This window comes from Coenobita brevimanus, chromosome 12, assembly GCF_032717465.1.
Source record: "Coenobita brevimanus isolate Jiangsu-jjx chromosome 12, ASM3271746v2, whole genome shotgun sequence".
NCBI classification, from domain to species: Eukaryota; Metazoa; Arthropoda; class Malacostraca; order Decapoda; family Coenobitidae; genus Coenobita; species Coenobita brevimanus.
The window spans coordinates 8,189,922-8,214,057 of record NC_136965.1 but is presented as its reverse complement, the minus strand read 5'-3'; the positions used below and the strand labels follow the sequence as shown (position 1 = coordinate 8,214,057).

Sequence of the window (24,136 nt, the reverse complement as noted above, 5' to 3'; positions counted from 1 at the left end):
TTTGTGTAAGCCTCCTGCCAGCAATTCTTCCCTCCCCCCCTTCCCCCCCCAAAAAAAAAAAAAAACGATGGAAATGGTCGACTTGTTCCAGCCTGAGTTTTGTGGCCTACCCTTGGTCTTCTATACTTCGGTCTCTCTCTCTCTCTCTCTCTCTCTCTCTCTCTCTCTCTCTCTCTCTCTGAAATTGCTTGATCAGTCCTGTGAGGCAGGATGGTATCATTTTCGGCAATTTGCTCTATATATACAGTTGCGAGAGATTCACCGCGCGCGAGCACGTATGTGTGTGTGTGTGTGTGTGTGTGTGTGTGTGTGTGTCTGTGTGTGTGTGTGTGTGTGTGTGTGTGTGTGTGTGTTTAAACTCCTAGGTTATTCGATGGATTCAAATGAAACTTCCCAGGTAAGTTCGTCTGCTTACTGGAAAGATCTTCCACAGTGTACTGTTTTCCAGTTACGATTTTAGAGGGGTCAGCCCCCTCAACAAAAAAATTCTCTGATGTATCTGTAGTGAGAAGACGTCAAATATGTTTTTAATATCTTGGAACATGTTATGTTAGACTTTCATCCGTAAAGCGCTATTTAGGGAAAGTACCTCCCCCTCCTCCCTCTCCCTCCCCACAATGATTCTTGGAAGAGTTAGTCGCCCTCACAGAAATAAAAACGATCAGAAATAGAGGAAAGTGAGCATTTGGATTTCGATGAAATAAGCATACATATCGCAGGAATGGGTATGCAGTTTCCATGTTCTCTTTGAATATACGGGAAGAAACTGACCACCTACTTTATTAGCAGATTATTCTCATATCGACGAGATATGTACCTATATAGCAGGAGCTGACGTTCACGTAATTATTCACTCACGCGCTCCTTCGATATCTCATGATCCTCCTAATCCTTTTATACACAACAGACCAAATAACCTTTCCAAAAGCACTATACAGCGTCCATGTTTCACGGCCAAAAAGGCAGGAAGAGATAGTATTTTGAAGATGCGAATCTAGTGTTATATGCACTTGGTTGTGTTTTGGATTTAATTCCTGCCTCTTAGGTGCGCTGCAGGAAGGAGTGTTGGGGCTATCATTTCAAACGAAATCGAAGTGTATGAACACTCATGCTCTCTGGTTCAACAGATCAGCTCACCAAAACTTGCCAATAAAGCGAAGGTATACGGGATATGAAAATTAGGTCTGCGCTGCCTGAAACGACCCTTGTAGCAGCTGTACACAAGTATCGTCAAATCCACAGTGAAATTATGTATGAAATTCAGTGTTCAAGCTTTCCGATGAGCAGGATTAGCTTAAAGCTGTTCAACTGCAACCTGCTGTTTTTAACATGCCTGTCACCAACTTACTCTTATTTATTTTTTATTTTTTCATTTGTACCACAAGTTTTATTAATAAAGACACTGATCTTTCCACCCATCATTTTTCTAACCGCTCAGAGCTGCGTCCATCACAGCGGTCACAGCAGCAATGAAACCAGGGATGAATCCTCGGGGGGCGAGGGCTGGGTCGGAAAGTTTGGAATATTGTGAAGTTCGTTCAAATTCAGAAAGACAGACAGACAGACAAACAGACAAACAGACTGACTGACAGACAGACTGACTAACAGACAGACAGACAGACAGACTGACTGACAGACAGACAGACTGACAGACAGACAGACAGACAGACAGACAGAAACAGAGACAGACAGACAGAGAATTGAAGTTCCCAGTAGGAAGATTTTGAACATGGGAAGATAGAATTCCTATATTTACTAGCTCATTGCAGGCTACGTGGTCCATGGGTAGTGAAGGTCTGCTCCAAGATGTATAAAGTTCACAGGCAGTGTATTGGATACAAGTGGCACCAATGAGCTAACAAAACACAGTTTGTTATCACGCAATATATCATACATTCCAGTTCAAGACTTAGAGGATATTACAATATCTTTACAGTGGAATGAAAATTCCATACCTTTTATTATCCATCCTTTCAGTGTCGGTAGACACTCTGAGTATAGAAAGCCTAACATACGTAATTCTTGGCAACTGCTAAACATCGATGTTCTTAGTTTTTTTAAGCATCCAGCCTTAATTCTCATGTCTGTCTACACATAAAGCATCTCTAAAATAGCTTGAAAAGCGCTCTAACACCCTAAAACACAATCAACAAAATCCCGAGTTCCCCATTTTTTCTTTCCATTTCTTTTTGTTTCTCCTCCTCCTCCTCCTCCTCCTCCTTCTTCTTCTTCTTCTTCTTCTTCTTGCTTAGACCCCTCCAGGTCTAAATGGAAAAAACGATCACAGAGGGGTCGCAGTTTTCATTGGGTCACAGGCATGGTAGATATTGACCGAAAAAAAATCAAAGGTAATACGTCGGCAATTGGTCAACTTTCACAGTCTTCGTCCGATTTAGACAAAATTTGGTAGATGGGTAAGGGGTGGTTAAAAGGTAAAGTGTTTCAGTTTTGATGACAGTCAAAATTTAAGATCACAGGAGCGTCATACATTCGGCTCTTAACTCAGAAAGTTCTGTCAATTTGAATTAAAATTGGTGAAACGATTTAGGGTTAGCCATAGATTAAAGTGTTCAATTTTGAGGATAATAGGACAAAGGCCAAGGTCACAGGACAAAGTCAACTTAAACATTTTTTTATCCAGGTCGAACCAAATTTAGTGGTGGGGTTAATGGTCACGCAAAAAAAAGTATTTCAGGTTTGAGAACAATCAAAGCTGAAGGTCGCAGAGCTAGGTCAAAAGTTGGGTCATAGACCGATCGCAAGGTGTGGGCGTTGTTGTCTCTGAGAGCTTCTTGCCGATTTCTTCAGATTTTTTTTAGTTCTCAGCTCGAGAGGTTTGTTGAAGTGGAGCGATTTAGTCAAAGCCTGCATTAACACCTTTACTGATACGATGCTGATAAACTGAAAAACTTACCAAAATCCCTGGAGTTTTTTACACAGCGGCTTTAAAAATCATTAAAGCAAAAATTTTAATAAATGTATGAAGATGTACGGATGGCAGTACGCCAAAACTGTCGTTACAAGGTCGAGGCTGTAAAATAAATAATCCCATCCCTACATTTTGTCCCCTCCAGCATATGCCATTATGGTGAAGCACAAGGGCACATGAAAACTGTCTTGATAATGGTATAACTAATAACCAACCACACAGTACACAAAAGTAGGCCATAAACAAAATACAGGAATGGGATTACACGTTTTACTGTCTCGATAGTTTTTTGCGCACTTCCATCCCTACGTCTTCATTTATTCAATGTTTTCATACGCACTTGACATAATGGTGTGCTCTGCTGTCGCGGAATAGGATTCTGCATAATCGGCTGCAGCATCGCAATGACCATTTGTGTGTGTGTGTGTGTGTGTGTGTGTGTGTGTGTGTGTGTGTGTGTGTGTGTGTGGAAAGTGGACGGTAGAAAGTAGCCCAGACTAGAAGATTAGTCTATTGCCTATTTTCCTCATGTTACATTCAGCCATCTGATGTAATTATTCTGACAGAAACTGGTAGACGATTATCTGCCCACCCCAATCTGCCAAAATGTCTGATTTGGTACAAAATAAACGAATATATAAATAAACTATCAAATTCTGGATTATAAGAAATAATGGCTACCTTTATAATACGTGGTAATGGTTTTTTGAGTCACAAAGCCACAAAAATCTTCATATTTCTTACATCATATTAATAATTGCATTTTGTAAAGCAGCAAGAGTCACGGGTGTCATCAACAGTTGCAGTGACTGACTAGATGGATCAGAAAAATTATATCAAGCAAGGTCTGATGGCACTATTTAAAAAATTAATATGTCCATGCCCTTAACCCCTACGCCCTGGTTGACGTGTTTAACTGTCACGATTTTGGGCGTGGAGCAACGCCAGTTGACGTGTACAGCCGCAAGCGTCTTCCTGCCACCCTTTGAACTTTAACTTATCCTTACTCATCGACGGGACACCTGGAGACGTGGCGATACTTTCATTCGAAAGAGGAAGAGTGATTGAGTCTTATGTATCTTTAATTTTTTCTTTAGCTGTTATAGTTTGGCAGATATTACGGTTTGAAGTAAGGGTATTTTTTTCCATCATGGATATCCCCCATAGGGAGAAGCGTGCACCATCGGAAAACCCCCAGCGTGTAGGGGTTAATGCAGTTTTCTGGTACAAAATTATAATTAAAATCACAAAATGAGAAACAACATGAGTGATTTTTGAGGCACAAATGGGTACACCACCACACTCCTGGTCTTCCTAAATATCACTGTGGTCCGCTCACTTTGCTACTCGAGCCGGAGCTTGTGCTACTAGTATAACCCTACCTGCTGTGTTAAAACAAGGTGTTAGTCAAGTTTAGAGGTCTCCCACCTCCAAACTTTACCTTATATACCTCTCAAGTTAAATCAGGATGATTCACGGGTCATAGCAATATTCCCCATCTGATGTACTGTACATGCTAAAGTAGATCAAGAACCTTATTTCCTCCTTGATGTACGTGCTAAATTACATCAAGAACTTTACCATTCCAAATTCAAACCTGCTAAATTAGACCAAGAATTCTCCCATTCTCCATCTGATGTATCTGCTAAATTAGACCAAGAATTCTCCCATTCTCCATCTGATGTATCTGCTAAATTAGACCAAGAACCTTGTCCCCCACTCTGATATACATGCTAAATTAGATTAAAAACTCTCTCATTCCTATTTGTTTTAAGTATCTGTCTCAGGACAGGGTTCACAGCATGCTCCCAAGGCCCAGTAGTGCTCCTACGTACCATACACCTCTGCATGTCACCACTTCGGTGCTAACACCCACCGTCCATATTGACTACATGTTAGGGCTGTCTCATACAGGACTGGTGTAATGGTGCACCCGCTAAATTAGATCAAGAACCGTCCAATACCCTCCCTGATGGTACCTGCTGAATTAGACCAATAACTCTCCCTTTCTCAGGGTAATGTAATGTACTGTACCTACTAATGCTAAATTAGGTTAACAGCCATGCCAGTCGTCTATGTATTTAAGTTCCATTTGTATCAGATCAAACGTCCTATAGATCTAATGCTTATGGCCCAGTGGAATATAAGCAAAAATTAATCATCTCTCACCAACATCAGTAATTCTTGACTGGAAAAAAAGGAAAAGAAAAAAGAATTATGCTGAGAAAATATCTCAGATTGAATAATCCGGCCAAATAACGACCACTGAATGCTGACTTACAATGACACGGAGGACCCCGACATTCATGGACTTAAAATTTTTGAAGAAAATGTTGATGTCTCAGACTTTCAGATCATGAAAGATATCAAGAACACATGTAGGCCCATTAAGACCCGCCAGTCAAGGAAGACACGCTGCTAATGCAAGCAAACAGTGAGATCCAGTCGTGGAAGTTCTTAGACCTGAAGAAGATAGCAGGGGTAGATATTCAGTATCTGCCAACCACTTTCTTAAGCAGGTTAAAGGAGATGTTTTCCATCAGAAACTAATGGCCAACTCAGAGGAGATGTTACAGACATAACTTGCAGAGGAAGGTGTAACGGAGGTCAAAAGCATCCAAATGATGGTGGGAGAAAGCTATGAGGACTCCCCATTGCTGATCCTCACCTTTGATTCGGAGCAGTTGCCTGAGAAGATTATGGGAGCAAGGTATGTATTGGAGGTCCGTCCATACCTGCCTGTTCCAAGGCATTATTTTAAATGCCAGGAATTTGGACACATCGGTGCAAAATGTCGCTCGGCAAAGACAATCTGTGAAAGATGTAGCAAAGAGTCAGTAGAATTAGATGGAAACACTTGTTCTCAAACAAAGTGTCCTAACTGTGGTGACAAACACCAGGCTTCTGATAGGAACTGTGAGTAGTGCAGGATGGAGAAAAAAATGATCTCCATACAGACTACAGACAAACTGTCCTACTCTGAAGCTACAAGGCTTGTGTACAGAAGGTACACCAAGCCTCCAGGAAAGAGTTTCATGATGGTAATAAAAGTGCCTTTACTACAACAACAGCCAGGTACACCTCCTTCAGAAGCCTCTGCAAGACCCTAGGCTGCTGGAAAGCCGAAGGCTCGGCTCCCAAGAAGATGCAGCAGGCTCGGGAGAATCCAACAGTTCTGAGGAGGACATGGTCCTCAGAGAAATTGCTGCAACCCTCTGCTGCTCCTGAGCCAAAGAAGCAAAGGCATACCACTGCCCCCAGCTGTATGGGGAACGAGGAAGGAAAAGGAGGCAAATCCAAGATCTCAGAATCCTCTGGAGCTAAGAATGAATTTCAAGAAACAATTCGAGTCAAGGAGAAGGCCTCATCCACTTAAGCCAGACCCAAGACGCCAGTATTTGAGACCGAACAGGAGGTCCAAGGGGCAGAGCAGAAGAGCATGCAGGAACCCCAACCTCCTCCAACCAAGGACCCCCAAAAGATAAAAAGAACAACATCACTCACCGACGTTTCCCAAAGCCCAGAACATCGGGACAGTATGGGGCATGAGGAGTTCACATTAGTGAAACTCTCTTCCAGCAAAATGGTGAAAAAACGAAGCTCGTTGACACCTTCACCACATGAATACTCCAGCTCAACGACTTGTTTTCCTAAATACAAGTTAGTTAGGAGGTAATGGATAATATGCTGGAGTGGAACTGCCAAGGTATCCATGCAGAATGGGAGGAGTTACAACATCTGAGAGCTTCCTGGAATCCAGTTTGTATATGTCTACGAGAGATCATGAGCAGGGAATCCCACCAGGAGTACAAAGTTTATGCCTACAACGGGATCTCTGTCACCAGTTCCCATGAAGAAGCAGCAGAGATGGCATGACAAGACATTCCCTCCGAACTGCTTCCCCTGCAGACATCACTGAAGGTAAAGGCAGTAAGGGTAGGATTAAAATGGACATACACCATAGCGCCCATCTACTTACCTCCACGTGATCTAGACACAGAAGATTTGAAAGACCTGATGGAGCAGTTATCCCAACAAATCCTTCTAGTAGAAGACTTCAACGGCTGACACCACCTCTGGGGAGACTCCATGTGCAACCCCAGAGGAAGAGACTTGGAGTCAATATTCCTAGACAGGGATGTAGCAGTTCTCAACAGCAATTCACGCACACATTTTCAAATTCAAACTGGAACATTTCCCAATACTGACTTGTCCATATGTTCAGCCAATGCCAAACTGAACTTCACATGAAAAGTCATGGAAGACTTACATGGAAGCAACCACTACCCCAGACTCTTCAAGACTGGTTGGTATACCAGCCAACAGGCTGCAGAGATGGCGACTTGAACAGTCATGCTGGAAACTCTTTGAATCCATCACTGCAGTGCAATGTCCAACCGAGGAATTCCCCAGTGTTCAAGAAGCCCTGGACCACCTGACATCCCGGATCCACCTAGCTGCAGAAGCAGCCATCCCCAGGAGTACTGGAAGGTACCACAGACCTTCAGTGCCTTGTTAGTCATGTGAATGCCAAAAAGCTGTCAGAGGGAGGAAAGCTGCGTTACCACAACTGAAACGGAGATCCAGAAATGCGACATTAGTCCACTACAAGAAGAGCAAAGCCAATGCCAGGCGAATCTTGAAGGAAACCAGACAAGGAAACATTACGTGTCTTCCATCATCTCCGGGACTGTGCTTGCATTCGAATGGGACAAGGTGCGCAAGATAGCTGAGAAGTCAACCCCGGTTTCATCATCAGCTCTGAGGTCGATGACACAATCATCACTGATCAGAGAGATATTGCAAATGAACTAGCTCATTCCACACCAGAGATCTCCTCTGGTTCATTATACACTCCTCAGTTCTCCGTCTTATGAACAAAGTACAAACGGCGCCCATTGTCATTCAGGAGCAGAGATAAGGTGACGTGGCATTAGATTCAGCCGTTCACCCACTGGAAGCTGGGGTCGCCCCTGCAACTCTGCCATAAGACGGCCCCATATCAACTTATACTGCACTTATCAGAGTGCTCCCTGGAATTCCCGTTCGCCCTCTACAACAGGATATTCAGGAAGGGCATAGTTCCACAAAGCTGGAAAGAAGTTATCATCCTTCCCATCCTGAAACCAGACAAGGATGCTGCCATATCAAAAAGCAACAGATCATTCTCTCTGACCAGTTGTCTATGCAAGATGCTAAAGAAGATGGGCAGCTTCAGAGTGACTTGGTTTTTACTATAAAAAGGAAAAAGTACCGACCAAATTCCAGCATGGATTCAGGGAGATGAGATCTACTTCAGATGCCGTAGTGAGACAGGAAACTGCTGTACAGAATTCCTTTGCAGCATGGCACCTCAGGTAAGCAGTTTTCTTTGATATGGAAGAAGGCTATGACACCACATGGAAGCATGGCATACTAATGAAGCTGAGGATTCCCTTGCCAACAGGAACTTCAGGGTCTGGGTGGGAGGCAGCTTCTCAAATCTGCACTGCCAGCAGGAAGGGGTGCTACAAGGAATTGTCCTTTATGTCACCCTGTCTGTAATCATCATCAATGACACCGTGAAGGTTGTTCCAGAGGGTGTCTCCCTCAGTTTGTATGTGGATGACTTTGCATTATTCTCTTCAGGGGTACGTATACTAGTTGTACAAAGATGCACACAGACTGCAAGCAATCAGGTTCAGCAGTGGGCAACATATCACAGCTTCAAGTTCTCTCTGAACGAGACTGTGGCTATGCATTTCCTCAAAAGGAAAAGAAACTTCCAGCCTACCCTCTTCTTACGAGCAAACTCACTGCAATTTGTGAATGAGGTTAAGTTCTTAGATCTGACATTTGGCCCGAGACTTTACTTGGGCTCCTCATATGAAGCAGTTGAAGACAAAGGCCACTAAAGTGCTCAGTATCCTGGGGGAGCTCTCCCACACGTCGTGGGGGTTGGACCGCAGAACACTTTTGCGGCAATAGTGGGCGCTAATACATAGTAAACTGGAATATGGATGTGAGCCGTATTCATCAGCAACACCCACTGTTCTCAAAGTGTTAGATCCTGTCCACAATAAAGCCCTCCGGATATGAACAGGGGCCTTCAGATCTTCACCTGTGTAGTCTCTGCATGGTGAGACCTGAAAGCAACCTCTATCATTACGTCGTGAATACATGAACCTGATTTATTACTTTAGAATGCAGAGAATCTGGACTCCCAAATACTGGGCTGTTACCAACCGTCTACCGGATGAGCAGTCCTATGGAAAGAGACCAAAGAAATCTCTGCATGATCTCAAGTTGAATCTCCTTGTGATTCTCCCAGTCGGAGTACCTCAGATCCTACCTTGAAACAGTCAACAACAGGTAGATTTGTTCGAAATCGGGAAAAAGGACACATCCGAAGTGGAAATCAAGGCAAAATTCTTAGAACACGCTTCAATATACCGAGGTTCAACATCAATTTACACAGACAGTTCTAAATCTGAAGATTGCATTGGCTATGCTGTAGTGGGCATCAAGAAGACAATAGAGGGCAGTCTCCCCTTTGTAGCCTTGATCTGCACGGCAGAGCTGTACGCCATCCTGGCAGCGGTCAAAATGACCAAGGATATAAGGGACCGTTCCACAGTGATCTGTAGCGATTCTCAAAGAGCACTGTAGGCTGTCAGCAGGTTGAACTCGCCACACCCAATGTTGAGAGAAATCCATGACTGGCTTGAAGTAAGGTCAGTACGAAAGAAGATTACTCTTTGTTGGGTGCCTGCGCATGTTGGAATTTATGGATATCAGCAGGCAGACCAGAGGGCCAAGGCAGCTGCCACCCAACCCTGGAATGCCCGCCTTCCCCCTCCCACACACCTACGTGAAATTCATCATAAGAGAAAGTCTTTGTAACAAGTGGGGAGAGCAGTGGAGGCACACCACCAATAGTAAGCTGCGAGAGATAAAGAAGGATCTCGGCAGTTGGATGAGCAGCGAACATCCAAACAGACAAATAGAAGTTCCGTTAACAAGGCTTCGAATCGGACAAACAAGATTGACTCATGGGTGGTTAATGGCTGGAGAAGAACCAACACAATGCGAGGCATCTCAGGAATCATTAACCGTGGCCCATGTAGTGGATAGGTGTGTGGAATTCGATGACTAAAGAAGAAGATTTCTTAGCCCTCCTTTTACAATACATAATGTTTTGGGGGAGGGCTGTCATATAGACAGCCTAATTAGTTTCCTTAGAAAAACTAGGATGTTAGATAATATCTAAATTATTATTTTAAAACGGTACATACAAGAATGCATATGACTTTCAAAGTTTTTGACTACATATGAATTATACAAGAAGTGGATTTTTACAAAGATCTTTATTACAAAGAAAGGGAGTCGCTCATGACCTAGTTGTTGACGTGGCTACAAAACTCCAAATAATTAAGGTCAGTTACACAGCAAAGTCAACTTAAACAGTTTTTATCCAATGTAAATTCTACTTTGTGGATTGACTCACGTCATAACGGGATAAAAATATTCGATTTTGAAAGCAAGGATAAAGACATTCGATTCTGACAAATCAATCAAAGGTCAAGGTCACAAGGAAAGGTCAAATGACAAGGTTACTGAGCAAAGTCGTTCCAAAAAGTTTTAATCCGATTTGATCCAAACTGGTGGAAAGACGAAGCGTTAAGCAAGAATGATTTAGATTTTGAAAGTAATTTGTCAAAAGTCAGAGTCACATGGCAAAGTCAAAAACTCGGTCCTTAGATCAGGCGGAGGGCGACGGTGTTGCACGCTCTTAGTTCTCGGTGCTGAAACAGAACGCAGTGATGTGGACAGACTTTCGGCTTTTTACAATAATTCCTGGAGCATGTGATTATAGAACACGTCTGATCTTTCTGTACCTGTGCTAACTGCATTTCGTAGTATCTAAAGCAGGCTGATCATTTCAAACTATTGCAGATGTTTCATAGATGACCATCAAATATTAGGGTTTGTTTTCGTCTTCGTATAGGTTATCCAGTTGAGAGAGAGAGAGAGAGAGAGAGAGAGAGAGAGAGAGAACACAACTGTATTATGCGAAATAAACAAAATCGGAAGAGATACAAAAATTAAAAAATCCTCCAGCAAGGTGAAACGAGTATGTGCCTTAAACCTTTTCCGTTTCACCGATTTCTGTTGGTAATTATGGCCGTGTGGGGATATTGATCCAGGTATCCCGTTTTGGTACAGCCCGGCAGTTTAAGGTTCTATAGGTGGGGATTTTCGCCCTCATGCAACTTACATCATACAGTAAAGTCCAACAATAAGACAATGTGCATATAGCGACTATTTATCCTTTCCTTGGCACTGCTTCGTCACTAACATCACATTCTAATGTTAATGTTTTGTCACAGCTCGATGGCAGAATAGGACAATGGCACAGCTCAGAATCATTTCCATAGTTCATCATTATGACTGGTATTATATTCCACCTTTATTCATTTGTTACATTGTAGCATTCAAGATAGAAAGGAGATAATTTCAGGCCAAATTTAAGTGAACACAGTACAGTAATAACGAATTAAACTAAGAACAAAGCATGTTTGTTCAATATTCCATTTTCTCATCAAAGAGTGTACTGCAATGAACGTGAATGTAGCAATGGATTGTTGTAAATAATAACAATATTTTAGTACTTGTAGTATTTACTGTATTTGTTGAGTTCTAACTAACCAAAAACGAAAAGAACTTCATACACAATAGAATAATGGATTTAAAAATCCATCAACTTTTATGAAATATGTACTTTAATTACTATTGCTTTTCATAGTCTGCTTAGGACAGCCTGCTCGTACAGAATTGGTAAATGAAGGCTGTTTTCAGCTCTTCCTTTCGAAATGTGTCTCCCAAGTTGAATAAAATAGTCAGAAGAATATAAGGATGGAATATAAAAGAAGTCCTTTGTTTGGAAATATTTAATCATTCATTGGTTGGTCAAATACAGATAGAAGACAGAAGTATAGTAGACTATAAAAGGCAACAGTAACCATAGCATGGCAGTGACGGCAACCAATAACAGATGCTATGATTGAGATAATAATACAAATAACAGGAACAATAAATCAACTCCTTAACGCCGAGGACGTCTTGTTAATTTTAGTCTTGCTGCCTCCAAGATCTTTCGAAAGTGAGGATGGATACAGCGTTTATTAACGTCTTCAGTTTGAGAATTTTTCCTATTTTGAATATAATCGTCTGAAGAAAGGATCAATAAACTGAAAAAATCATGGTATTGAAGGTGTTAACGGCATCAATATAAAAATTATGTACTCGTATACTTGTATTTTAAAGTATTCTTGGTAGGATACTAACCAACAGTTATACTCAACTTAGGTAAGATGAATGCAGTTAAATGGATTAGATGAAGCCTTCATTACGTCCGACACTACCACATTGCTTTCTGGGGTTGAAAAATATTCCATGATCGTAGCAAAAATAAATTACTGGAAGACGTCCTCGTAGTGAAATATTTAATGGCTCAGTAGGAATAATGCTGACATAGACGGCCGCCAGGGTTCCACGAACAGCAAGTGACTCAGCAGAGATCCTGAAGGGCGTCGAGAGGAACGTCATGAAGCAGCATCCCACCCACACAGGAAGATTCTTGGTGGATCTTGACCATTTTTGCGTCATCCTGTGCCAACCACAGCACATCACACCCACACAGCAGCGGGTTCTCTGTGGTCACCAGGAGAACACTTAAATTATGCCTGTCGATAACACGAGGCTCATTAACGCATTCAGCCTAAAGACACATTTTTTTCATTTTATACTTGCCAACTCCAGCCACCTTTATTCAAATTTGGAGAGACCTCTCGTAGTGAAAGGGTTAGAAACAACCTCCTTAAAACCCCTGTCCTATGAGAGGTCTCCCAGTTGCAACATAAGGTGTAAATGCAGATGGTTGCAAGAACAGATTATATACTACCACATGATACCAAAGAGGTAAAGGCAGACAGTCATTATAGCTAAGTCTGTCTTCCCCTACAACACGACCCACAACAGCCGTGTGAAAAGCAGCTGATAACACAAGTCCACTAATCTGACAGGACTTGGGTTTTTCCAGTTACGATTTGGGTATGTTGTTCTGATGAGAGAGGTAAATTAGACTGACCAATGATGGAAAGTATACTGTGTCAGTAAATGGAATCTGAAGTGTGGCTGTGATTCCAAGGCCTTGAATGATAGGTAAATGAGGTTCTGGCACATCTCACTCTGTATGCTGTTGACAAAGCTTCCCTCGTTTTTTATCTTTTTTCTTGCTTCTTTTCTTGTCTTTTTTTTTTTTTTTTTTTTTTTTGTCTAGCAAAAATCATCTTATTTTTTGGTGGGGAAAAAAGCACGAGGATGATGATTTCGAAAGGTGTACATGTGTTAGTATAAGATAAAATTTTTATTTTTTAAATGTTAGGTTGTGGGACCCCTGCCATCTACCTACTCTTTGTGTTGCTGTTTTCCGGCGACTCTACAATGAGTGCCAAGCCAACTGGTTTCCTGTAACCCAGGAACTCATTACTTTACGTTGTTATAACCATAAAACCAAATGGATGCCTGGTGGCCTATTGGATTAAGGTGCTTCAACTGGATGGAGGCCTTATGGGTTTTCACCCAAGGGTTGGGTGGGGTTTGCTGATCACATAATGTCACTCAGTGGCGATCTAACTAGTCACTTTCTTCTCAAATGTCAGGCCTGAGTAGCCTATCTCTGTTCCCTCGGTAGGACAAAAAAAAAGGGGGGAGGGTCGAATGGTATGTAGATTATGCCCTCGAAATTACTACAAGATCAGCATTAATCCTATCAGGCATTTTTACGTGCACTGTCGTTTCTTTATATCCACCAAAGGCTTACCATTAATGCAACTCATATCATAAAAACCTAAGATTATTAAAAAAATCAAACAATACTGTATACAGCAGCTCTTAAAAGTCTCATAGCAGGTCATTGTTTCCATCAAATATAACATCTGCAGGCAACGCAGTGTGTGTGGCTAGTAATGCCAGACGGGAAATATTCTTTATGAACTGTGGATCCAGTCTACCTGTGCGGAAATGGAAATTAAATAATTATTCACTTCATTTCCCTCTCCTGCCTCTCCCATCACTGTGGTCATAGATGTTTGAATGGGATATAGTAGACACTGGTGCGTATAATCCCCCACAGATGGGTGGTAATATGCACCTCAGTCCACTACGACATATTCAGATGTCTATAAATCCAGCATTGAAAGAGAGGTAGAAGAGGCATGAATTTTTGTAGCTTTAAATGTACAAGATAGCTGGGATCAACAACATGACATTTGAGAACAACTACACAGCTAACCTCTGAGATCAATGGCGTCGTTCCTAGTGACCTGGTCGACAAGGTTAGACCAGTTCTCCTCATCCAGTCTCTCGATATTGTTACCACGGAAGTCTATGATGGCTGCTCGATCCACTCCTGTTGAAATGGATAGAAGGAAGAGAACACTTTTCCATACAGATGGAGACAATAGTTCTCCTAATCATTTACCTCTTTTACTTTTCACTTTTACTTTTCACTTTGCTCTGTCAGCTAATGTACCTAAACTGAGAGTGCCACGGTGTGAGCGAGCTGCTATTATATCACTGCCATTTATGGGGCATTTGTATATTGCTAAATACTATCGACGTGCATCCCACATTACGGTGTAGTCAGCAACGATAGATTAAGGTCAGACATGTTATATTATCATCATTTGCTTCAGAAATTATTTGCAAAAACTGGGGAGCTTGTTCAGGCCTTCCCACACTTAGTTTTAATAATGCGACTCATAGTTTTCAGCCCACCCTGTTCAGATGAAGAGTTCAGTCGTTTCTGCACAACCCATCCAGCGATGATTAGCATTCCAGTCTCCTGAGGTTTTGGTTTGTATGTCAGGATCTGTTGGTTTTTATGTCATGGTCTGTTGTTGTTGTTTTTTTTCTCCTCTGACAAGGAGAGTATGTTGCCATCCCTGTTCGTTTGTTTAATTGTTAGTTTGTTTGTCTATTAGCAGGACACTCAAAAACTAAGAGAGATTTGGACCAAATTTCCCAGGGAACAATCAATTACCTTTGGGACCAATGTTTGTTAGTTTGTCTGTTAGCAGGATTACTCAAAAACTGAAAAAGAGATTTGGGCCAAATTTGATGAGTAGATAGCTCATGTCCCAGGGAACAATCAGTTAACTTTTGGGACCGATCTCGTTCGTATTACAGATTCTGAATCCGGAAACCCTAATCAGTAATGAGAAAAGCTAACCCATTATGAAGAGTGGTTTGGAAATTACGTTGCCTTTGTCGGAGAGATGCGCTCCACTGAGTGCCCCTCTAGTAAGGTCATGATTTGTTGGTTTGTGTGTCATGATTTGCTGGGCTGTGTGTCATGATTGTTGGATTGTGCATCCACGGCTTTAGGGGGTAGGGGGACTTGGAGGTGTACGCTGTCCCTGTTTTCGGTGTACTAATGATAATAAAAGAATTGCTATTTACCAGAAAACCTGCAACAAATACTTTATTGCACTTGCATTTGCCCATAGTGTTGTATTGCTATGACTGAAGCAGGTAAAAATAAAACTGTCTTTTGATATTTTGAATCCTTAAATGCATTAAATACTAATTCTCCTACAAATCACACACCACCCCTTTCTGAAAGTGCTGGATCCGGCCCTAGGGGTTGTAATTTCGTTTATACGTTCCTAGCATGAGCTGTTGCACAGAAACGCCCCTTGAAAAAAAAAATAACTCCTGTTCCAACCAAGGTGGGCTACAAACAAAGCATTATGAATGTACGTTTTAAGGGAGCAGCGGTGTATATTTCAACGATGTCTGCAGTGCATTATTGTTTCCCTCCCTTTGTCAGTATTATTATGATTCATTATTATTATTATTATTATTATTATTATTATTATACGAATAATATGAATAAACGTGTGTGTGTGTGTGTGTGTGTGTGTGTGTGTGTGTGGATGAGTAAATCGGGAGTGTGTAGTCCTGTCTCGGCTGCCCCCTTTTTGGGGGGGAAAGCAGCCTAAGCATATAGATACATAGATAGATTATTATTATTATTATTAATGCTACTCTTTCTACTAAAATTACCTCTACTGATATCATTTACCATAACTGTCGTTTTATTTATTTTGTCCAATAAATTATCACAAATTATTAACAAACTTTTAGTCATGCACATCACTAACCAAGTGTACTAGGTCTCTCATTTCTTGTACGATCTTTTTGTAACTTTTTTCTGCAAGTAACTGACGGCTTTATACAGACATGGAACAAGCTTACCGTGCGGTAACGTGTGTTGTATTTTATTCTGACTCATAAACGATTTGAGTAAGTTTATTCGAGATTCCTCCCTTGTATTGAGGGAGGTGGAGAAGTCCCTCATAAGGTGACCAAAATCGTCTGGAGATGGCAAGAATGTCATAAAAATACGTCATTGAGAATAAACATGATGCCTTTAACTTCACCATTGGGAAAGGTTTCTCCAAAGTCAAGTAAAATCATCTCAAGGAAGCAAAAATTGAATAAAAAGTCATCGTAGTGAAGTACTTAACCTCTTTTATTCAATTACATTATTTATTCATTTCTTCTTGCTGCCATTGACGATTTTATTCACCTTCTGCCAGACCTTTTATAGTCAAAGAGTAAGGAAAGTTGAATCTATACCTCTTCAGCTAGAAAAATATCTCTATTGCCGCATAATATAGTGTATACCGGGTATGTAACAAGAATGAAATGAAAAATACATCATTGTATCGAAGCATTTCAACGTACCTGTTATTGCCTGTGGTTTGATGCCGGTGATGGTGTTGTCGTTGAGGTACAGGTGTCTGAGGGTGTCTAGAGGCACACTCATGAAACCTGTCTCCAACTCGCCCTCAAACTTGTTCCCGCTCAGGTCGATGCTCTCAATATAGTTGAGCTGAGCGAAGACATCCTGTTCCATGTAGGTCAGCTCCATGTTGGCCAGCTGAATGTCTATGAGGTCACCTGCTTGGCTGAACGTGTCCACTGTGAAGGTCAAACCAATGTTTTGGGACAGGGATAGGTATTTCAGTGAATCTGAGACGATGTCAGGGAGGAAGGGAAACAAATTATCATCCAAGATTAAAGCCTGAAGGTGAATATAAAGTGGAATCGTCTCAAAAGGGAAAACAGAAATCCTGTTTCCGGTGACTTCGAGTCGGAGCAGTGTCTCCATCGATGGCGTTAGTGCCTCTTCCTCTATGGTCTCTATGTAGGTGTTCCGGATGAAGATCTGCTCGAACGACACCTCACCAAATACACCGCTTGGAAGGTCTTGCAGGGTAGAAGTTGGTGTGTCTGGTGCGATAGTGAAATTGTTGAATTCTGAGAAAGGAAAGTCGACTTGGAAGACTTCAGCAAGGCGACTACTGGAGATCACATCAGAACAGTCCATGTTGAGAAATACATTGTCAGAAGTACAGACGCAGGGAGAGATTTCAGTTTCATCAGGACACAGACCCGCCTTGCTTCTTCGGTGGGCAGGGTTGGCTAGCACGGCGTCAACGAGAGCCACCCAAACTAGCAGGTATCTTAGCCCCGCCATCCTCTCCGAGTGCGTGAAGTGTGGGAAGCCCGAGCTCGTCTCACCGTTGCCTTACATACACTGTATCTTATCGTACTGTACCCAGAAGTTCTACTCTTGCTCAAAAACTGTATCCATCAAAAATGTATTGTGTTGGACGGGTCCAGAAATAGTCTAAATGATCAGTACTGTTCTTGACGTCTAAGAAAGATAAATAAATTTTCATGTGCGTTTACAAAAACAGCACTAACTGTGGATAAGAGAGCAAATACTGCCACCAAGTGATGTTGCGTATTATAAGGAATGCAGGCTTAGGAATACCTTTGCAACATACTTCGTCTACGGTGTCAAATTGTTTCGCGTGGAATGCTTCTCGTACTCGTTTGATCGAGTGAAATTTTGTTTATTGCGTTTCGGATAGCGCAACAAATGGACATTCAAAGTCTGATTACAGACTGGTAAGATTGGTTTGTGGGATATCAGAAGACACTGTGAAATTAATACTGTATGCAGTGCTCAGCTGAGAAGCTGTCAAGTGTCTGAACGAAATCGTGTGGTTTAGCATCAGTCAAGTCTGAGTCCTGTGATTGGCTCGGCGTATTGTGCGGGTTGGCACAGCGATGATAATGCCTCAGTGATTGGCTGCTCTACAATGCAGGTCTGGTAAAGGTGATGATGTAGCACAATACCAAACAGCACACGAAGCTTGGAATACTTCTTCATGAACGATTCTCTCTCTCTCTCTCTCTCTCTCTCTCTCTCTCTCTCTCTCTCTCTCTCTCTCATTACAGTTTTTGATTCTCTTGCACTTTGCTAAGGAAAATTATGTCAGTACTACAAATATACAATTACCATAAAAAAGAACATAAAAGAGGTTACTACGAAGACCACAGGCTGAACGAATGACACCTAGACTACTGCCCTATGCAAGTTTAGAAATCAAATGAAACGAAGATACAGGTATTAATTTCAGCTAACCTGGAGAAGGCCTTCATATGGTGGTACAGTACATGATACAGACGCTCCCCTGTCTGGTTATACAGACGTCCATCAGCTCGCTTCATATTTCCCAAAAGGAGGAGGGTACACTGCAGGACGACAGCTCCAGCCTGCAGTCCACTGGGTTCACGTCCAAATGAGCCTGGGATTGTGGAAGTTTCTACTGCTACTACAATTACAGCAACAACCACTACTACTGCTACTACTGTTGCTGCTGTTACTACTACTACTACAACTACTACTACTACTGCTGCTACTACTACTACTACTCCTTCTTCTTCTTCTTCTTCTTGTACTACTACTACTTCTTCTTCTTCTTCTTCTTCTACGACGACGACTACTACCACTACTACTACTACTACTACTAATGCTGCTACTGCTGCAGCTATGACTATTTTTACTACTGTTTCTACTACTACTACTACTATTATTACTGCTACTACTACTGTTACTACTATTTCTACTACTATTATTATCCTAGAGATGTAACACATTCACCTAAGCACTGTCGCAAATTAACAATTAGTTTCACATTATCTTTAAGTCATGATTCCCACGTGGCTGTGGGATTTACCTGGGTTGCTCTGCGGGTGACGGTGGTGTAATCCGAAGCACACTAACGACCGCAAATGAGAGGACTCGGGTTCGATTCCCGGGCCAATCTTGACAATTTTGTGCAAATCTTTTAAATTCTTTTCGCCCCTGCAACTAGTCTAGGGACCTGGATTTATAATGTGACGGTTGAACGTTACACTCAGGGGAAATGTTTGTTGGACACTTTCCTTGCCAGATACATTGTGTCTTTAAGTATGTTAAGTTAAACTTAGTCTATTTCAACCCTTTCGCTGAAACCACTTCTTTCAGAATTCAAGGTACATGACCTAAATTTAACCCATTTTAACTGTTCACTGAGAATTAGGTCTTCCATAATTTCAGTTCTACTACCGAAATACAGTTTTGTGTTGCTCAGGAAAGGTCGGGGAATAACAAGAGCTAGTCTTCTTTAACCCATTTTTATCCTCCAAGATAAAAAAAAGTATATAAATAAATAAATAAAATGATGTGGCTATAACAAGAATGAATTAAAAAAGGACGTTTCCATACTTAAGCTCATGAATCTGGTGACGTGTTCTTTTGGTTTTTCTCTGCTGCTTCCAGGCAGAGTGGGAAATGTAGCAGTTGAAGGTGTAGTTGGTATGCATGGTGTGCCTGGAAGAAATGAAAATGGGGAACGAATGATAGGCATGTGCGTTGAGCGAGAGATGGTGATTGGAAATACCCTGTTAAAGAAGAAAGATATTTATAAATATACATGAGCGAGACAGGAAGGTGGAAGGGTTGTTGGTAGAGCATTGATGGACTATGTGGCTGTATCCAGGAATGTAATAGGAAGATTGTTGGATGTGAGAGTTCTGAGAGGGGAGGGTGGAGGTATGTCTGACCACTACCTGGTGGAGGGAAAGTTAAGAGTAGGTAAGAGTTGGGTGAGAGCTAGGAGAGTTAGGTGTGGCAGGGAGGTGGTGAAAGTGAGTGAGTTGGATAAAAGAGAGAAAATGATAGAATTCAAGGAGAAATTGAGAGATGAGTGGAATGCAGTGAAAGGTCAGGAAAATGGCAGTGTGGAGGAGGAATGGCAGTTCTTTAAGAGTGCTGTGGTGGGGCATGCAGAAGAGGTGTGTGGTGTGAGACGTGTGGGTGGAGGTGTAAGAAAAGGAAGTGAATGGTGGTGCGAGGAAGTAAGTATGGCTGTGGCTAAGAAGAGACGTGTTTATGAAGTTTGGCTACAGAGGAAGGATGAGGTGTCCTATGAAAGGTATAAGGAAAAGAGGAATAGGGCGAGAAGGGCTGTGCGTGATGCTAAAGTGGCAGCAGATGAGAGGTGGGGTAGGCGGTTGACTAAAAATTTTCAACAGAATAAGAAAATGTTTTGGAAGGAAATGAAAAGGGTGCGAAAGGGAGAGTCCAGGAAGGAAGAGAGAGTAAAAGCAGAGGATGGAAGGATGTTAATTGAGATGGATGCAGTAAGGAAAAGATGGGCAGAGTATTTTGAAAGATTGTTAAATGTAGAGGAGGAAAGGGTGGCTGAGAATGTGGCAGATGGAAGGGTGCAAGGAATAAATGTGTTGGGAGAGTTGAATGATTCTTTGATCACGAAGGAGGAAGTGGAGAAGGCAGTAAAGGAGATGAAAAAAGGGAAAGCTGCAGGTATGGATGGGTGTGCTGTGGAATGCCTGAAGGGTGGTGCAGTGACTATTGTTGACTGGTTAGTAAGAGTGTTGAATGAGTGCTTTATGAAAGGTATGGTGCCAGTTGACTTGGTAAGTGCTTGTGTGGTCCCACTGTATAAAGGCAAGGGTGATAAGTATGAATGAACTAGCATTAGGGGTATAAGTCTGTTGAGTGTTGTGGGTACAGTGTATGATACAGTGTTAATTAAGAGAGTTAGAGAGGGTACAGAGAGAGAGTGATTGGTGATGAGCAGTGTGGCTTTAGGAGAGGGAGGGGATGTGTGGATCAGGTGTTTGCTGTGAGACAAGTGTGTGAAAAATATTTAGCAAAGGGCAAGGATGTGTTTTGGACGTTCATGGATTTAGAGAAAACGTATGATAGAACTGATAGGGAGGCTTTGTGGACTGTTTTAATATTGTATGGACTTGATAGTAGGTTACTGAAGGGGGTGATAAGTTTTTATGTAAATAGTAGAGCTTGTGTAAGAGTGGGAAATACTGTGAGTGATTGGTTTCCCGTGAGAGTGGGGCTGCGGCAGGGATGTGTGATGACGCCTTGGTTGTTTAATATTTATATGGATGGTGTTATAAGGGAGGTGAATGCAAGAGTTTTAGGTGGAGGTCTGATTCTGGTGAATGTTGATGATGGAGAGTGGAATCTGAAGCAGCTGCTGTTTGCAGATGGTACTGCATTGGTGGCTGATTCAGAGGAGAGATTGAGACAGTTGGTAGAGGAGTTTGGAAGGGTGTGTGAAAGGAGGAAATTGAAAGTATATGAGAATAAGAGTAAAGTGATGAAGTGTTCGAGGTTGGTAGATGGTAGGGGAATGAATATGGTTTTGAATGGTGAGTTGCTTGAGGAGGTAGAGTGTTTCAAATATTTAAGGTCACATGTTGCTGTGGATGGAAGAATAGATGCAGAAGTGAAGTTTAGAATGAATGAAGTAGGTAAGGTGCTGGGAGGAATGAAAAACGTGTTTAGATGTCGTTCGCTTAGAATGGATGTAAAGAGATGGCTGTATGAGGGTGTTGTGGTACTGACTGCGTTATATGGTCTGAAACATGGAATATGGGTGTAGAAGAGAGGAAAAGTTTGAATGTAATGGAGATGAGGTGTCTGAGGAGTATGTGTGGAATGACACATATGGATCGAGTGTGAAATGATGAAGTGCGAAGGAGAACTGGAGTTTTTCGGGAGATGGCTGATAGAGTTGAGCAGAGGGTTTTGCGATGGTTTGGGCATATGGAGAGAATGGATAATGAGCGATTGGTGAAAAAGATAACTAGATCTGGTGTGAGAGGCGTAAGGCTGAGAGGGAGACCATCAATAGGATGGATGGATAGTGTGAAGAGAGTGCTGGATGCGAGAGGGATGTCTGTTGAGCAAGGAAGAGTGGCTGTGCATGACAGAAATAAATGAGAGAAATTGTGAATGTATAAATGATGACGCAGCCCTGAGGGGATATTCTCCTGCATTTGGTCTGATCAGATAGTCAGGTCAGGTGCAGGTAAGGGGAGGGGTTTATTATGATGTGGCAGGGGTAAATCAGCTCTGCTGTTGAGCCCTGCTGCGGATGTCACTGATTGCATTGCGCAGTTGACCCTTGTGTTGTGTGGTTCTGTGAGGATCTGTCCCTTCTCCCCTTTGGGGCTAAGATGAGAATGAATGTGTCTGAATGGATGAGTAAATGGGGAGTGTGTCGTACTGTCTCGGCTACCTCCCTTTCCTTGGGAAATTTCTCTCCATTTATTTCTATCATGCACAGCCATTCCTCCTTGCTCAACAGACATCCCTCTCGCATCCCACTCTCTCTTCACAATGTCCATCCATCCTATTCATGGTCTTCCACTCAGCCTTACACCTCTCATATCAGATCTAGTTATATTTTTCACCAATCGCTCATTATCCATTCTCTCCATATGCCCAAACCATCGCAACACCATCTGCTCAACTCAATCAGCCATCTCCCGAACAACTTCAGTTCTCCTTCGCACTTCATCATTTCTCAGTCGATCCATACTCGTCACTCCACACATACTCCCCAAACACCTCATCTCCATAACATTCAAATTTTTCCTCTCTGCTACACCCATATTCCATGTTCCAGCCCCATATAATGCAGTCAGTACCACAACACCCTCATACTGCTTCTCTTCACATCCATTCAACACGAACGACATCTAAACACTTTTCTCATTCCTCCCAGCACCTTCCCTACTTCATTCATTCTAAACTTCACTTCCGCATCTATTCTTCCAACCACAGCAACATGTGGCCCTAAATACTTAAAACACTCTACCTCCTCAAGCAACTCACCATTCAAAATCATATTCATCCTCCTACCATCTACCAACCTCGTACACTTCATCAATTTACTCTTATTCTCATTTACTTTTAATTTCCTCCTTTCACACACCCTTCCAAACTCCTCTACCAACAGTCTCAATCTCTCCTCTGAATCAGCCACCAATGCAGTATCATCTGCAAACAGCAGCTACTTCAGATTCCACTCACTACCATCAACAATCACCAGACTCAGACCTCCACCTAACACTGTTGCATTCACCTCCCTTACAACGCCATCCATATAAATATTAAACAACCAAGGCAACATCACACATCCCTGCCGCAGCCCCACTCACACGGGAAACCAATCACTCACAGTATTTCCCACTCTTACACAAGCTCTACTATTTACATAAAAACTTTTCACCCTCTTTAGTAAACCACCATCAACTCCATACAATCTTAAAACAGTCCACAAAACCTCCCTATCATTTCTATCATATGCTTTCTCTAAATCCATGAACGCCCAAAACACATCCTTGCCTTTTGCTAAATACTTTTCACACACTTGTCTCACAGCAAACACATGATCCACGCATCCTCTCCCTCTCCTAAAGCCACACTGCTCATCACCAATCACTCCCTCTGTACCCTTTCTAACTCTCATAATTGACACTCTACCATACACCTTGCCTGCAACACTCAAGAGACTTATGCCCCTAAAGCTAGTACATTCATACTTATCACCCTTCCCTTTATACAACGGGACCACACAAGCACTTGCCTAGTCAATTGGCACCATACCTTTCACAAAGCACACATTCAACAATCTTACTAACCAGTCAATAATAGTCACTCCACCACCCTTCAGGCATTCCACAGCACACCCATCCATACCTGCAGCTTTCCCTGTTTTCATCACCTTTACTGCCTTCTCCACTACCTCCTTCGTGATCAAAAAATCATTCAACTCTCCCATCACATTTATTCCTTAAACCCTTCCATCTGCCACAATCTCAGCCACCCTTTCCTCCTCTACATTTAACAATCTTTCAAAATACTCTGCCCATCTCTTCCCTACTGCATCCATCTCAATTAACATCCTTCCATCCTCTGCTTTTGCA

The 24,136-nt window shown here is 42.1% G+C and overlaps 1 protein-coding gene across 1 annotated transcript; it reads right to left on the bottom strand.

The window, feature by feature from the left end:
* Positions 1–12,479: 12,479 nt before the first annotated feature.
* On the bottom strand, positions 12,480–17,519 carry LOC145413959 (oplophorus-luciferin 2-monooxygenase non-catalytic subunit-like). The gene is made up of 3 exons (XM_080283543.1): positions 16,724–17,519; positions 14,265–14,381; positions 12,480–12,622 (listed from the first exon to the last, which is right to left on the bottom strand). The coding sequence occupies exons 1-3, from the start codon at positions 17,517–17,519 to the stop codon at positions 12,480–12,482; spliced, it is 1,056 nt and encodes a 351-aa protein (XP_080139669.1).
* Between the last annotated feature and the right edge of the window lie 6,617 nt (positions 17,520–24,136).